The 17,132-nt window shown below is 47.9% G+C and overlaps 5 protein-coding genes across 5 annotated transcripts; 3 read left to right on the forward strand and 2 right to left on the reverse strand.

Annotated features, from left to right (window-relative positions):
• Positions 1–4,778: 4,778 nt before the first annotated feature.
• NCU04658 (hypothetical protein) lies at positions 4,779–5,376 on the forward strand (the record flags this gene model as incomplete). Its single annotated transcript, XM_954108.2, has 2 exons — positions 4,779–4,854; positions 4,947–5,376. The coding sequence occupies 2 exons, from the start codon at positions 4,779–4,781 to the stop codon at positions 5,228–5,230; spliced, it is 360 nt and encodes a 119-aa protein (XP_959201.1). The 3' UTR covers positions 5,231–5,376.
• Positions 5,377–8,190: 2,814 nt separating this feature from the next.
• NCU04657 (1-aminocyclopropane-1-carboxylate deaminase) lies at positions 8,191–9,433 on the forward strand. Its single transcript, XM_954107.3, has 2 exons — positions 8,191–8,393; positions 8,479–9,433. The coding sequence occupies exons 1-2, from the start codon at positions 8,206–8,208 to the stop codon at positions 9,368–9,370; spliced, it is 1,080 nt and encodes a 359-aa protein (XP_959200.2). The 5' UTR covers positions 8,191–8,205; the 3' UTR covers positions 9,371–9,433.
• Positions 9,434–9,693: 260 nt separating this feature from the next.
• NCU04656 (MFS transporter) lies at positions 9,694–12,922 on the forward strand. Its single transcript, XM_954106.3, has 3 exons — positions 9,694–10,500; positions 10,555–11,458; positions 11,517–12,922. Exons 1-3 carry the CDS (start codon positions 10,328–10,330, stop codon positions 12,090–12,092), a joined length of 1,653 nt encoding a protein of 550 aa, XP_959199.1. The 5' UTR covers positions 9,694–10,327; the 3' UTR covers positions 12,093–12,922.
• A 52-nt stretch (positions 12,923–12,974) lies between these two features.
• Positions 12,975–14,280, reverse strand: NCU04655 (hypothetical protein). The gene has a single exon (XM_954105.2). The coding sequence runs from the start codon at positions 14,001–14,003 to the stop codon at positions 13,152–13,154; it is 852 nt and encodes a 283-aa protein (XP_959198.1). The 5' UTR covers positions 14,004–14,280; the 3' UTR covers positions 12,975–13,151.
• Positions 14,281–14,605: 325 nt separating this feature from the next.
• On the reverse strand, positions 14,606–16,615 carry NCU04654 (tRNA-guanine transglycosylase). Its single transcript, XM_954104.3, has 2 exons — positions 16,006–16,615; positions 14,606–15,954 (listed from the first exon to the last, which is right to left on the reverse strand). Exons 1-2 carry the CDS (start codon positions 16,229–16,231, stop codon positions 14,675–14,677), a joined length of 1,506 nt encoding a protein of 501 aa, XP_959197.3. The 5' UTR covers positions 16,232–16,615; the 3' UTR covers positions 14,606–14,674.
• Positions 16,616–17,132: the final 517 nt, after the last annotated feature.

The raw sequence follows: 17,132 nt of genomic DNA on the forward strand, positions 1-17,132 counted from the left end.
ATATAATTAATAGTAAATATTACTATATAATTATAATATTCTTACTACTATTACAATAAATAAATAAAAGTATAATATATCACCAATAGTAAAGATCCGTTTAACGTTTTCGAAGCCCCAAAATTAAAATTTTCATTAGGCGGAGAAAAGGAGCGGGCAAGAGAAGACAGAGGAACCGAACCACCAAGAAAATACTAAGAAAAATACCAAACAAAACAACAAACAAAACAATAAATAAAATAACACCAAGAAAAATACCAAACAATACAATACAATACAATATAATACAAAACAAAACAGTACAATACAATACTACAAAACACAATAGGACACAACGAATACAAATACAACAAACACAAATACAACACTAAGGAAAAACAAACGAAAGCCGGGAATAGGGAAAATAAAAGGATTAGAAGTCTACTAAGGTATTAGAATCGTCGTTATCGTCGCCGTTGGGGTTAGGGCCGGCAGGGGGGGCCTTACGGCGGATCTTAGTACGAACTAAACAAGCGTAAGCAATAGTCCATTATTAAGATATAAATATATTATAATAATAACTACGTAAGTAAATATACCCAAATTAGCCGCAACATCTTCCTCTATCCTCCTCTTAAGAGTATAACAACTATATACCCGATAATCAAACTACTTAAAATACTAGGGCCGGACGTCCGCAAATTCTATAATATAATACGTATTATCCAATTCATTAGCATTATCCCAGCCCCATTTCTAATTTAACTATTAGCTATCGAAACTTTATATATTGAATTCAAATTTTAATTTACCTTCGTACTTAAGCAAATCATCGTAAAAATCCAACATCACCTTCCGGCAACCAATACCAACCGCTTTACCCTTACCCTAAGCAAGCTCGTAATCCGTCTTACAGCAATACTCTATTACCTTGTAAGCGACTAGTTTAAATAACTCTATAAAATATTACTACAATTAGTATACTCCATCACCATAGTATAATCCATTTTTTTTATCCATCACTCAATAATATAAACTTACCCTCGATATAGAATTTACCTAATTCTTTAGAATTATCAAAATCAATACAACTACACATCCAAATCCAAACTTTTTCAAAATTCTAAACAAACCACAATTTATCGGTCTCATTACGGAGGGCATCGCCCTCGAAATTAATACCGAGGTTGAGGAGGGATGTATACTTCGGATCCTTTACCTGCGTCCGAATAAAATTCTAATTTTTTCCAATTATTATATTAATTTTTTTCCGATAATATTGAGATAAATAGATTAATTGTATAAGTACTTACCTCTATCATCCTTAAAATATAATTCTTATCATTCTTCCCTATATTTATTAAAACCTTATAGGCCTTTTTATACTAGGTCGTATAAGTTTCAATATTCCTATAGACAGACCTAATAATCTAACTATACAATTTTATTAGTATTAGACATAATTAATATCCTAAAAATATTATATTATATACCTTAACTTCCTTATCCGGACAATTGCAATAGTAGAGAAAAATTTGCCAAGCTACTTTATTAGCAAGCTTACTATACAGGACTTCTTCATCTTCAATAATCTTATCGATCTCAACATTAATTATACCACTATAAGTATAATCATCGGGCGTAGAAACTAGGCCCTAAAATTTTTTGCCTTTATAGCTTGCCCGGGCCTATATATTGGTCTTGGAAGCTAGTAATTACTACCTCAAATTCATTAGCTAACAACGAATAATTACAATATATCAATATTATTTCCCATCATATTCATCAATACACCAAACACTCAACGTATAGTATTACCTTAATCTTATTACCAATTATAAACATCCCCTCCTCCTCCTCATCATCCTCCTCCTCCTCCCTCAATCCCTCTTCATTATTATCCTCCTCTTCCTCCCCTCCTACCTCTTTCCCCCACCTATTAACAACTTTACCTTTATCCTTATAAGTAGAACGTACTACCGCTACGAAGAGAACAGCCCTCCGCTTTACAACGGCGCTAGCGCAAGGCGGGGTCTCGGCGATGAACTCCTCCTTAAATTCGTTATTATCGTCGAAATCGTCGTTGTTGTTATTAATAGTACGCAAAGTCTTACGCCGGGGCCGGGTCTCTTCTTTAAATACCTTATTATAAATATTTTCAACCCCGTTAGCAATTTTATTAGTATTATAATATACTAACTTAGTATTATTTATTACCTTTTTCAACTTCCTTAACTCAACGCACATATCCTCGAACATCTCCTCGAGCGTACCGCCAACTTCCTTAAATTCTTTAAACTCTTTTATTAAATTATTAAAAGCCTTACCGGCATCTTTAACCTCCTTCTTCTTCTACTTAATATTAATATTAATCCAATCCAAATTCTTCAAAAAATCATTAAGAAAAACTAAATTAGTAATAAAGTAAGGAATATAGGGCAACTTAAGCCTCTCGTCCAAGGGTTCGATAGTAGGGAGGGCGCGGGAAGACTTAGCCAGTTTACCGCTAGCGGAGGAGGAGGAGACGGAACGTTCGGATTAAAATATTTTCTATAATAAAATATAATATTAGTAAATATTCTAAATTCATCCTATTGTATTAAAATTTAGGATATACTAATAGAAACGGAATAGGGGAGTAGTATTAATATAATCTATCATCTATTACTCCAATAAAACGGATATATTATAATATTAGCGAATTTCAATACAACGAATAACTAAATTAATTAATTTACCAAATATAAACTAATAGATTAATCGATTAGAACGACGCACGATAACGTACCGAAAAATAAAATAGGAATTATAGTAGTTAATAGTAATTTAACAACGTGCGGTTATATAATATTAGTACGGCTTCAATTATTTAATTCACTTCAATAATAATCGAACGTATTGCCATTCATTATTAACTAGATTATCATATACCGAGTAGGCGGGCAGCAATAATAATAATCGAAAACGTCAATTACTACGAAGCTATAGAAAGAAAGGAAGATAACTTCAAGAATACTATATTCATTTTTCCCATTCGAATTAATTCAATTTCTTCCCTATCCACGGCCAATAATATCGCTATTACTAGTCTAGAAAGGGCGCCCATCATCGCATCGATCCTTCCCATCGGATACTTTGCACAATATTCGCTAAATATAATTAACTCGGTTCAGCGGGTAGACTAAAGGACGGTTATTTCTATTCAACGGTTATTTCTAAATAGCCGGTTTACAACATCATCAAAATAGCGAAGTACAACAGCGGCCCACCTTATACACAACTAATACATTCAATAGCTTAGTATTTCGAAACGTACTAAGAACGGTTTCTACTTAATAACCAATTAAGTAAAGTAACCGCTATTATATATAATAACTAAATAAATCCAACGGTCATTAGATAGTTACTTTATAATTACTAATACTAGTAGCAAGAAAAAGCAATTGGTAAGTATAATATACAATATTTACAACAAGCGATTTATAGACCATCAAAATACGAATAATATAGTAAAGTGTTATCTAAACAAATCACTACCTTTTAATAACCGCTACCCATACCAACTATCATATAACAATATCTAAACATATATTTCGTTCTTCAACTAATAATAATAACAATAAAAGAAGGCAACTATTACTCAAACACCACCGGCAACTTAACATTATAACGAAGGTTTATAAATATAGTAAATATTTTAATATACTACAAATATAAATAAATGCAATTTATATTAACTGTATTTATACTAGTTCATAATAATTAAATTATATTAAACTAGTTGTATATAGTTAAGTTTTAGCCAACGGTATGAAGATGGTGATACCCTCAAACTATAATTGACACAATAACCCCCTAAAAGATAGCGGTTGATTCGGACGTTATTTCGTTTAACCGATATTCAGAATAACGTTATGTATGTAAGTGGCTTATTGAGTAAGCAATATGTGCACGGATATTTTTTAGTTAGCTGTCAGCTGGAGGTTTCCCAACCCCCCATATATCCCGCTAAGATAATTGCTCCAGCGCAAATGGAGATTGAGGATCCCTTCCTCCCAATAACAGCATTGATTCCCAGGACGGGACCTGGCGCTAGTCAAGCTAGCCCAAGCTCTCCCTGACTCTTTTTGCTCTTCATTGTTCCATGACATTTCGCTACACGGGAATATGTTGACAGTTCGTATTGTTCGTTCTGAGCCTGTCATCGTATCGTGAACTGTTTGTTCCGTCTGCTCATTGTTGTTGGTACCTACCTCTACCTATGATCCCAAGCCGTGCCTTCCCTTGATGCCTCTCACCTCCCATCTCTCTCCTTCTCTTTCTGCTTGTGCCGGGTGCTCCTGCCTCCAGCGAGGATCAAACTGTGAAGCTAAAAAGGCATCTCAAGAGAGATTGGGGATGCCCAGTGTCCAAGGCCCACCCACTCTAGTGAAATGGGGTCACTCCAGCCGGCAATGGTGGACCATTAGCTTGAAGACGGCAGGGGCCCCCTTGCACACCCGACTCTCGAGACCCTGTGAGCCTGTCTGTGCCTGCCCTACGTCCAGGTACCTCAATGTGACTGAATGGTCTCGTCCTTTTGCCCCTGGCAGAGGAAATGCTTAAAGTCGTCATTGAAACACAGATATCAACCACTAAAAACGCGATGCGTCTGGCTTGAAGAAAAAAAAGAGAAGAAAAAACAAGGCTCGCCGTTGCAGATTCGCCACTATTGCTACTCGAAACAACTAAACAAAGTCCGGCTTGTTCAGGAGACATCGGCGTCGTCGACAAAAACCTCAGAGTAGCATTGCGTTATCATGATCCGGGCGCAGCGTGGTGCTCGGACCTGCAGCTTCTTTAAAGGTAGTCATGCCAGTGCGGAGTCTGGAGAAGGTGCCATTACTGATCAACGGTGACGAGCGACGCACCAGCGAAAAACAATCTCGGGATGTCCCTTTCACATCCCCTCTACACGCCAACTTCAGATGAACCTCTGTTTTCCCCCGGCATGATGCCTGTCCTTCCAACGTCTTCCCACAGACAAGACACGACACCCCTCGTCGGCTGGGAGCAGTCCCGCCGTCCATTCCATCAAGTGACTGTCGATGCCGATCACAAGGCAAGAGGAAGGTTTTATCAGCGCACGTGCATCAGCTTCTCTGGATTCCCTTGCTTGCTTACTTTGGCATACTCTCAACTCCGTTATGTCGGCAACCCGGGAGGATGTTGGTCTCGCAAGAATGGAAGCCACCACGGCACGGGCTTGTAAAACTGGACAAAGTGGAAACCGCATCCGTACCATCAAAGGGAAAAGACCGATGCCGGTACCGACGCTTGGTCCGGCCAGCCGGGGATATCGCAAGGAATGTGGGTACGGAGCAGTGGAGAGAACGAACTAAACTATTGAAAGCTGCCAAAATCCTGATCGTGGGGTTAACCTCAGGCTCTGGAATGGAACCCGGAGTTCAGAGTCAAGCTCCCGAGACTTTCTTCAACTCCACTGCCGAGTCCCGAAAAAGGTATTGCCAATCTTGCAACAGGCCACCAGCAGGCCCGAACCCCGTCAGGGGAATATACAAAACGGCAGATCTTGCCCACTTCCCGCCAGTCAAAGACTTGCCCAGGCTCGTCCACCGCGCTCCTCAAATTATTACGGCGAAATATCGACAAGGTCGTCATGGTCAGTCGTCAGACATTAACGAAGTCGTTTATCGCTGCTATCGGTATCCCCGGCCTAGCCCCGGACAATATTTCATCCCCATTGCACATCCGACGACGACGACGACAACGACGACGACGATGCCCTGCCACACCAATCAAACGATTCAACTCACCTTTTTCCAATTCCTCCCCCTGACATTCGCGCTCACAGAGAGAGTCATCCATTATACACTCAATTACGACAATGCGGTGGTCGCACAAACCAACGACCTGACAGATTTAATGAGCATGACAGCATAAGCCTCTCGGGAAGTGCAGCCAATGCTTGGAATAATCAATATCATTGTCCACCTTTCTTCCTAAAAGAGAGTTTGCCAAAGAGAACACCTAGCCACAAACGACACCAAGACGACCCAAGGAGGAGACTCCAAAAGGTACAAAACCTTGGAGTCAGAATTACCGACCACTTCTGGATGCCTTCTTTAATATATTTCCTGCACCAAGATCTGCATTCCCGAAAAGAAATCCCCCTTCTGGATTCCATACAAGCCACATTGCCATGTCTCCTCCCGCCATGTACCTGGCCATTTTCGCACACTTACTTTTAGACACCTTGCCAACGGACGGATATTTCAACGCAATGAAGTGCAGCGTCAAAAACATGCATGTCCATTTAGCCATGGAAAGTCATGCACGGACAGAAAGGCGTAATCCTTCCCGTCCGCTTCCAGCTAGATATCGTACTCGTTGGTCGTACAAAGATGGAAACTTTGGGAACAAACATGCTCTCTCGTGGATTGCCATGCTTTCGTTCCCCGCTGCTTCCCGTGTTCTAATTTGTTTTCCATTGCACAGAGGTAAAGCTGGGAATGCGGTTAGATGAGCAATAACAGGCAAGCACAGTTGAGGATGCAAGACGATGCATAGGAAAAGTCAAACAAGAAGGATGGATGTTTGCTTGTCCCAGCCTTTTCCTTCTTCTTTGTCACTCTCGCATGAAGGGCAAGGCTCTGACATGCTTGCGTGGCACTAACGGGCTTGAGAGCAGTGAGCTTTCCTTGTCCATTTCTGCATCTCGTTGACTGTGTAAGGAGTCAACGGAGAGGAAAATGTTCCTTGCCGCGCAACAGAAGGATTTGCACATCGGGCTTCGACCCGGTCATGGCGAGATGAGTACAGTGCCCGTGTCGAAGCGCATGGTGAATAGTGCTTCGCCGAATGGTTTCGGACTTCGGATGCCCAAGAAGGGCCGTCTTCGTGATCGGTGATGACGAGCAAAGCCTGATGATCGCCAGCGACCGGAAAGGCAAATCAGAAAAAAAAAAAAAAAAAAAGAGGGAGTGCGAACAAGGTGATGATAATAACTTTACGTTCCACAGTTGCTCTCATTATTGACCATCTCAGCCCTTCACATTGAGCCGCACTAGCTTCTTTGTTAGTACTGGGATAGCGCTTTCATCATTTTCGCTGCCCATTGAGGTCGGTCGTAAATAAATAACCATAATAGACCAGAAAATCACACACCACTATCACACGAGATCTACCATCACCTCCAGTCTAGTGATGGTGACTCGGAGTAATGATACCCCCTTCCCCTTGTCCCAGCACGTTTCTCTCGGTAAACTTGGAGGCTCAACCCCGCGGCCAGGATCCAAGATCTTGGTTTACTTGTGGCTTGTTGTATGGTGGGTTTGCAATAAGTGGATATCCGTCATCTCACGAACATCCTATAATGCGAGAAGGCTAGAGGGGACCTCACAGTACTAGGTCCATGTTGTCTAGAGTGAGATGAAATAGCTTGAAAGAAATCGTGGAGGAGGGGAGCGTGAAATAAAAACGGGATCGACACTGAGAGATGGAGAGAAACTGTCACGGATGATTGTGTTCTGGACAAGTGTATCCGTGAGTGTCTTCTGCTGCGTATAAGAACGGGTAGTTTAGCACCACCTCCTTGGAGTCAGGATGAGTCAAACCAAATGCCGACATTACAGTACCTTGCTGAGGTCTTCACCCTGGCTAGACTTGCTGCATGATACATTGTGGTCCGAATCAATGGACGCTACACGTCGGGAACTCCAAAATGCGATTTCAACGATGAGGCTCTGTTGAGTGACAAGGGAGTGAGGGCCTTCCAGAAGAAACGACACACATCAATGCTAAACTGCTTCGAGAACTGGAGTAGCAACGATAAGCCTACGAGATATGTCATGTTGGTGCGATCATCTCAAGGCTAGACCACGCTTGGTCAATAAAAGCGACGTCTATCCGGTTCGCATGATGCCAAGGTGCTATCGCTACCAACAGCGTTCAAGCATATCGGATAAGCGGCTCAGTGATCCATGGGTATACATACTCCAAGACATGAAGCCAAGTAAATCGAGATAGAAGATGGCGCCTCCTCAGTGGTTCTGAGTGCGCTCCCTGCAGCAAGCCAGGCGCGGGGGAGGCATGGGGCTGACGTACAGGCTGGATGATAAGTCATGCAATATAAAGTCTCGCGATCACTTACCTTTCCCAATTTGCGAGGTCGAAAAAAACTCACGGCAACATTATCACCAACGACGAGAGTCTCAACACAAGGAAATGGCCGACTTACTACTCCCCGAACCGTTCGCCAGCATCCCTCGGGAGCCGCTAACCTTTGGACCTTCTCCGATCCAGCCTCTCCCCCGCATCTCCCAAGCCCTCGGTGGAAAGGTCAACGTCTTTGCTAAACGCGAGGACCTCAACTCCGGTCTTGCCTTTGGAGGCAACAAGACCAGAAAGCTAGAGTATATCCCACCACCCGCCCGTCAGTCTGTTGTGTTGTCCGTCCACCAGCAGCTTGACTAACAAGTCCGGCCCCTCGGCCCCCAGATACCTCGTCCCCGACGCCATCTCCCGAGGCTGCGACACCCTCGTCTCCATCGGGGGCATCCAATCCAACCACACGCGCCAAGTCGCCGCCGCCGCCTCCAAGCTCGGCCTGCACGCCGCTCTCGTCCAAGAACACTGGGTCCCCGACTGGACCGATCCCGGCTACGACAAAGTCGGCAACATCCAGCTCTCCCGGCTGATGGGGGCCGACGTCCGTCTTGAACCGCTAGCCGGGTTCGGGATCGAGCACAAGCAGACGCTGGCGAAACTCAAAGATGATCTGGAGAAGGAGGGGAGAAAGCCGTATTATATCCCGGCTGGGGCGTCGGATCACCCTCTTGGAGGGCTGGGGTTCGCGAGGTGGGCGTTTGAGGTGGTGGCGCAGGAGGAGGAGTTGGGGATTCATTTCGACACGGTGGTGGTCTGTGCGGTGACAGGGTCGACGATGGCGGGCATGGTGGCCGGGTTTAAGTTGGTTGAGATGTTGGAACGCCACTCGGAAAGGCTGGGCAAGGTGAATAAGAGGAGGGTGATTGGGATTGATGCGTCCGCCAAGGTTGAGCAGACGAGAGCGCAGGTGCTGAGGATTGCGAAACAGACAGCGGCCAAGATTGGGTTGAAGGAGGAGGATATCACGGAGTCGGATATCGTGCTGGATGATCGGTACCATGCGGGGGTTTATGGCGTGCCGGACGAGAAAACGATTGAGGCTATCAAGTTTGGGGCGCGGACGGAGGCGTTCATTACCGATCCCGTGTATGAGGGCAAAAGTCTGGCGGGCATGATGGACATGATTAAGAATGGGGAGATTGAGGCGGGAAGCAATGTGCTGTATGCGCACCTTGGAGGGCAATTGGCACTGAATGCGTACTCCGCTTTGGGGTTGGAATAAGTTGCATAAAAGAGTAAAGTGTACAGGAGTCTGTCTTTCTCTATGGGATCATGATCAAAACTCTATTCTGACATGAGTCAGGTAAAGTTGAAGAGACTTCAGTCTCAATCCTTGTCGTAAACTACCATGCCAAGACGCAAGTTCTGTCGGCGAATGCTACAAAAAGTGGAAGCCATTCACAAATCACGCATGTTTGGCGGAAGTTGCCATGGCCCCATAAGCTCGGCTCAAGAGGTGGGCACGTGGGGGTGGATCCACCCGTTCGTTCGTGGTGGGATCGCTAAAACGATCGATCCACTGAAGAAGCTCTCGAGCGGCGCTATCGTTGAGCAAAATTTGTGTTGAGTTCTTGCCCTCCCTGGGCGCTTTCTCCAGTGCTGATCGCTGTGTTGAGTGTTGGAGAAGAAGGGAAGCAGCAATGGGGAGGATGCAGGCGGATGGTGTCATCTCGACGTTGGGGCAAGTTGCTCTGCGCGCGGATTCCGAAGCTGACCTTGGTCCTGCCGAGATCTCGCATCTTTGAAACATTGCATCTTGTTTACTTTCGGCTTAATCTCTAGTTTCTTGAGGCTCTAAACTAGTACCGAGGGGTTTCCGTTTTGTTTTGTCATAGTATCTCCGACCTGCATCAGCGTCTTTTTTTTTTCCCCCGGGGCTCCATCAATCCATCCGCGGACCGCGTCAACGTCGCCTCGAGTCTCGACCTTTTCCACACCTCCAACACTTTCTTGGCCAGGGCTGAAGAGTCATCATTGGACATTATATAAGGCGCCTCCATCCTCTCTCCCCTCATTGTCAATCCGTTTTTCTGACGAGCCATCTTCCACCCTCTCGGCCAACCTCACCAAACACGCCTCCTCCCCATATATTCATCTCCTCTGATTCCCTTACCACAAACACAACATTTTGGTCAGAACAGACGATTAGCAGGCACCTCCATTGCTTTCTCGTCCTAGTATGGCGCAGAAACCTTCACACACGCCCGTAGGGGAGCACGTTGTCCCTTACCGCGCAGCAAAGCTCCCATCAGAGGGCGGAAGTGGTCATGATGCTCACCAGCTAGAGGAAGGCCATGTTCCTATGCCTGAAGAGATCCAATACGACACCGCCAGAGTCGAGAAGATCTACCGGTATGTCACCTCTTACCCCCATCACCACTCCCTTCACTGCTAACAGGACCACAGCAAACTCGACTTTCGAATCATCCCCGCCTTCTGGGTCCTTTACTTCCTCTGCTCCGCCATCCGTTCCAACATCGGCATCGCCCAGACCATGAATAAAAATGTCCACCACGACCTCGTCTCCGTTCTCGGCCTGACCCCGAGAGACTTGTCCACGGCCCTCGCCCTCTTCTACGTCGCCTACGTCCTCTTCGACCTGCCCTCCAATCTGATCATGAGCCGTCTTTCTCCCCGCGCCTGGATGGCTAGAATCGTCTTCGCCGTGGGCATCATCGGTTGTTGCTTCACGGCCGTCAAAGCCCCCTGGAGCGTCAAATTCCTCCGCTTCCTGCTCGGCTTCGTAATCGCCGGCATGTGGCCTGGCATGTCCTACTACCTGACGCTCTTCTACCCGCCCAGCCGCACCGGCAAGAGAATCGGCATGTACTTCACCGCGGCGCAGTTGTCCGCGGCCGTGGTCGGCCTGGTGTCGGCCGGGTTCCAGGAGATGGACGGCCTAAGGGGATTGACGGGCTTTCAGTGGATGTTCCTCGTCTATGGGCTGCTGGGCATCGTGTTGGGCATTGCTCTGCTTTTCTGGTTGCCGGACCGGCCTTTGGCTCCGGGCGAGAAGAGGGTCAGACACAAGTATTTGAGGTGGTTGCCGACGAGCCCCGAGGCGTTGACGGGCGAGGACGCCTTGATTCATTATCAGGATCTCAAGAGGGTGTATCACTCCAGGCCTTGGAACATGAAGGATCTGTGGTATGTCTTGATTGACTGGCGTATGTGGCCCTTGGTGCTCATGTACTTTGGAGTCGTGGGTGTTGGTATTGGCACGCAGTTGTATGGGAGCGTCATCATTGCTTCCATCAACCCGAACTTCAGCGGCATCACGGTTAGCTTGTTGTTTGCGCCTATTTGGATGGTAAGTCATGGGTTCAGCTCCTTTTCCCTGTCTACGGGTTACCAACTAACGTCAACAGATGGACTTCCTCGCTATCCTCATCTCTACCCCACTCGCCGACCGCTTCCACAAATTCCGCTGGGTCTTCTTTTGTGCCGGTTGTGTCATCCAGATCGTTGGCCTCATCATTGTTACCTTTGCCCTCTCCAATGACTGGGCCCGTTACGGTGGCCTGCTCATCATCGGCTTTGGTCTCGGTCCGACCGTGCCCAACTGCATGGCCTGGACGAACGAGATCTTCCAGAAGCGACATGGCGAGGTTGGTGTGGCCGCTGCCTCGGCTCTGGTCTCCGGGCTTGGAAACTTGGGCTCCATCACTACCACGTACGCACTGTATACCGGATGGCCTGAAGATGCAAAGAAGGGACCTCATCAGTACCGCAAGAGCAACTACACCATGATTGGCATTCTTGCTGTAAGCATTGCAAGCACTATTCTCCTGGCGGTTCTGCTCAGAATCTTTGGCAGTGAGCCCAGCCGAAGGTATGTGGCGAACAGTGGCAGCTCTGATGGAGAGGAAATCATCGACGGTGCTGCATTGCGCGAGAGGCAGATGCGTGGATTTGGTGGGGTGTTGGGGAGAAAGAAGAACTAATCTCTTCCACTGAAGAGAATGAGGAGTTGAGCTTGCGGTCTCGTCAAACCATCACCGCCGAACTCTCCACGGAAGCACAAAGGGTGAAGCTTTGTTGCTGCCACACACAACCACCAGAAAAGGGCTACATCTGATGTGGTTTACCTCCGTCGCACCTGTTTACTTTGCGACACTGACCTTTTCGACAACTGTCGAACGGCACCTATCCGTTCACGACACGATTACGCGACAAACTCCTTGCCTCACTAATCAACGATGATGGGACCGAGGGGAAGTGACAATGCTTCTACGCTATTACTTTGTCCTGGCCCATCCTCACTTCAACACGAGGCAAGATGTTAACCTGAGAAAATAATGAAGAAAGAAAAGACGACAAACGCGAATACGAAACGAGGAGGACGAACGAGAAAAAAATGGTGGTTTGCTTTTCGGTTTTTTTGGCTTGTTGTTATGATACCCCATCCGTGTTTAAATACGCTGTCGCCTTTGCCGAGTTTTACCAGGATACCCTTTTCATATCTTCCTCATCAATATCTCGACAGCGACAGTGCGCTAACGCCATCGCTGGGACGGCGTGTTGGGACCGAGTACCTTGATCCCGAAAGGGAGGCGGCGACAATGCTTTTACGCTATCGCCAATGCCGGGTCTCGTGGGCGTTTTTGTTTTTGGTTTTTGCTTTATACACATACATGTACCCTTGCCTAGAAACAAAGGAAAGGAGAAGGAATACCTGTTGGGCTGTTGATATACAGATAAACAGTCAATCGTTGGATACTAGATCCCGATCAATACAGCACTACTCTGCTGGAACTTTCGTCAGTGAACAGATAACATGTGTTGCTTCATCTTGGTGATATTGGGTCTCTTGTTGATATGTGTTGGTAATTCGCTTGGCATTTTGAAAAAGACTCATCACTGCCTTGGTCAAGCAATGCGTCGAGCCATAATGAAATCAACTGCATTGATTGATTACGGGAGACATGGTCCTAGTTACAAAAGGCCTAAAACTATGACTTGGTTCCAACAACTGTTCCAGGATATTCCCAAGACCTGCTCCCTCACGGCCACCCACTCTTCAGTCTCTCAGCAAAGAACTCCATCATAGGCAGCACCTCCTCCCTACTCCTAGGCATCCCATCATCCGGCCTCTTCCACTCCACCACCTTGACGTTCTCAAACTCCCGCTTGATCAAATCCACCTCATCCTCACCCACATACTCACTCTCGCTCCCATGCAAGACCAACACGGGCGTCTTCGCCTTCTCCCTTGCGCTGATACTAGGAATCATGGAAGGCGGCAACGCCCCTCCAATCGACACGATGCCCTTGAACGCCTTCTCCTTCTCCTTCCTCTCACCAACAACCACCCCCTCCTTCACCTCCTCTCCCTCCTTTACCTCCCTAACCTTCGCATCATCCTCACCAACCCCCTCCCAAGTCCGCACCTTGCTCCCCAACCCCAACGCCACCCCGCCACCCTGTCCAAACCCAAACAGCAAGATATCGCCCAACTCCCACCCACATTCCTTCATCAAGACCTCCCCAATCAGTTTGCCCATCACCAACTCCCAGACTTTGTCGTAGCCCGGATCCATGTCGATTTCGCCCGTCCGTCCGTCGAGTTTCAGGTCATCCCCCCAGTGGAAGTTGTTGGTCGGCCCGCTGTCGAGCGGTAGGCCTAAGAGGGAAGGGGGTAAAGGGGCGATGCCCCGGACGGAAATAGCGAGGACGCCGGGCAGGGAGAGGTTGCGGGCGAAAGAGAGAAACGGGGTGTCGGAGTCGCCGAGGCCGTGGAAGAGGAGGAGGATGGCGGTGGTGGATTCGGGTGGGGAGGGGTAGTGCAGAGAGAGGGAGAGGTGGGGTTTGAGGGGGTCGAAGTCCTCGGGTTGGGGGATGCGGGTTGGTGACATTTTGGGATGGGTTGTTTGATAGGTTGTTTTGGTGTGGTGGTGTGATGTGGTGGTGATTAAAGTTGAGTGGGTTGGGTGGGTGGTGGTTGAGCTCCTATTTGAGGATTGTATATATATATTCTGTGGCGGAAGTTGATGGAAGACAGAGAAAATGGGCGGTGATTACCCTGATTGGGACCGACTGTTGGCCGAGTGTGAGGATCGCTGAAATGAGTTGTGAATTGTGTGTGAGTTGTAGTGTAGAGGGAAAAAGAGAACTGAACGGAGCCAGCTGCGGAGTTGATGAGATGACGATATCGTTCGTTCGCTTAGGTGAGGTGGTTGTTACGGAGCGGGTCCCCCGCTTCTTCGGGTTCGGGGAGCCCCGCTTTTAACCGAGTGGATCCCCTGATCGCCGGACATCTACAAGTAGAGGTACAATCAACTTTGATATCATCAACTTTCTGATGGGAAACTAATGATGACTAGGAATAACAAAGAAATATTGGGATGAGGTTGTCTATTTTAGTAATTGACAAGCGCAAAGAGATCTGCCAGAGGTAAACATATCCTTACTCATGCCAGAACTTCACACCTAGGCCTTAATTCGTATGTAGAGGTATGTTTTTAACGAGTCCATGCCCAAAATGCATTAATATCTATTCTTCTCCGTTGGTATCTCATCTAGTCTATCATTTGTTTTCCGCCTTCTCTGCAAACCCCATCTCCTCCAAATCCTTCGCATCAGCATTCTCATCCGGCACCAACGGCGTCTCGGCCACCGAATCCACACCCGATCCCAAACCCGAAGTACCGTTCTGCTCATCCGCTATACTAAGATCCGCAACCTTGTCCTCAATCTTCTTCTCATCCTCAAACTTGCTCCAAGCAGGTCTATTCCTCTTCTGCTCACCCGGTCCCTCGCTCTTAAAGTGATACCCCCTCGCCCTCGGCCTCTCTCCCAAACCCTGAGGAATCTCAGGTTCGTACCTCAACGCAAACTGCCTCGCCTTCTCCTCAAAGGTACCATCGGCCAGCGCCTCGCGGATGGAAGCAAAGAAGGAAGCCAGCACGGCGTGGTTGTGAATCTGCAACAGCGTCCAACCCAGCATTTCTCTGGCGCAAAGCAAGTGCTGCACAAAAGCACGGTGGTGTGTGGTGCAGGCGTAGCAGGTGCAGGATTCGGTCAGGGGCTGAAGGGAGATGGCGTGCTCGGGGGAGGACATGTCGATGCCCAAGGGCAAAAGTTCTGAAGACTCGGAGGAAGGTGGGGGGAAGGTAAACGACAAAGCGATGCCGGCGTCGGAGGCGGTCGAGAGGAAGGGAAGGAGGAAGATGTCCATTCCCAAGGAAAGCTGGCGGAGGACTTGGTGGGGGTTCGAGGGCGTGGTGAGAGCCAAGCGGGGCAGAGTGTCGAGATTCTGATAGGAGGAGGAGATGTCGGGGATCAAGTCGGCATCGTAAACGGCTAGGCCGGAGAGAACGGAAGGGTTGGACTGGTGCTCTTCGGAGAGACGCTCGAGATACTCCCATTGGATGGAGTAGCTGATGGGAAGGACGGGGGCGAAGGTTGCGATTTTGGAGGGCTCCTTGTTTCGGCCGTACATCTCCATGAACCACTCCTTGATCCAATCGTCGGTGCGCTCGGCCATGCGGAGGGCGCGCTTGGAGGTGGGCGCGCTAGTCTTGTGGGTGAGGTCGGCGAGAGGAATGGCAATGTCGGGGTTGAGGGTCTGGATGGCGTTGATGTACTGCTTTGTGGTGATGGCTTGGAAGCCGGTGGAGGTGAAGACGGAGATGGACTGGTTGGTGTTGCCCATGGGGGCGGCGACTGCGGGAAGCCTTCGAGAACCGAGAACGGTGATGATGGAGGAGGGCATGGCTGTGAAGCTCTGAAGAGGCTTGTTGTTGGGTGAGGGAGTCTCATAGACAGGAGGGGAACGGGTCATGTATTGCTGCGGGCGCTCGATAACTGGAACATGGTTAAAATACGATTTCCAAATGTGGAAGAATTACGACCTACAGTCCTCCAAGGCCATATATGTGCCATTGGTGAGCAGGTGTTTCTCAACATTGTCGGGGGTTACGTGAGGGATGACACCTCTCGAAGTAAGGCCGAAGAAGTTGGGAGTGTCAACAGTCCGACGACCTGGAAAGGCCAAACGACCGAGTCTAGCACCGCCATCCTTAACGGCGGTCTTGAGCAGTTCAAAGGTCATGGCTGTTGGTTCATGTCCATCACTCGACATCTTTTCTGAAAGGACCCCTCTTGGTGGAGAGAGGAAGTTTTGATACTGGAGTGAGGTGAGGTGTTGGGATGGATGCCGGGACCTGAAATTTTTCCAGGCTATGGAAGCGGCAAACGCAATGACCTCTTTGGATGTTATGGTGATGAGAGGTCTCCAAGACTCTTTTCAGATTTTTGTCTGGTCTCACCCTCAAGGTTAGGTGGTTCCTACAGTCTCAAAATTTCGTGATACGCAGTTCTGGAGTTTTTGTTACATCGGCCAGTTCCGTTGGTGTTGGTTCGCGCAGTGTCTGTGTACCTTAGCAAGCCTTCCTTTCCAATAACGGTATTTGCGTATCTTTTACGCAGTGGTTCACCGTTCTGTTCCGCCAAGCTGTTAAGGACCACCTAGAGTGAGGGGTGCACAGGGGCGGTTCCCTGTAACTCAGGTGCTAGAACCGCCTCGCCTTGGCAAAGCTGAAGGGAAGGTGGGGTTCTGGATCTCTCGGGTCCCTGGGGCTTGACTCAAGAGCCCCTCCCTCGTCCCGCCCCGCCTCTCTTGTTTAGTGTCAGTGGCACGAGTGGGTGTGGTGCCTGGCGCTCCCGCTGCGTCTGTGTCTCGCCTGCGGTCGGTGTGTCAATGTTAAAGTGGTCCTGTTGAGAATGATAATGGAAACTTTGATCCAGCGGCCGTCGACATTACTTGTCCACATATCACCAATGATACCTAGAGGTAGGTAGGTATGATTAACAAGACACTCTGAAGTGATCCAGATCGGACGCCGAGATATGTCATGACATCTCCGCCATGACGAACAGGTCGAGCTGCAGGGACCGATTGGCAATGATCGACGACACGTCCCATTCTGCCCTGCCAGGCCTGTGATTCAACTTCTTCCAGGTCCGTGCGTGCCAATCACGGC

Source organism: Neurospora crassa, linkage group V, assembly GCF_000182925.2.
Source record: "Neurospora crassa OR74A linkage group V, whole genome shotgun sequence".
Lineage (NCBI taxonomy): Eukaryota > Fungi > Ascomycota > Sordariomycetes > Sordariales > Sordariaceae > Neurospora > Neurospora crassa.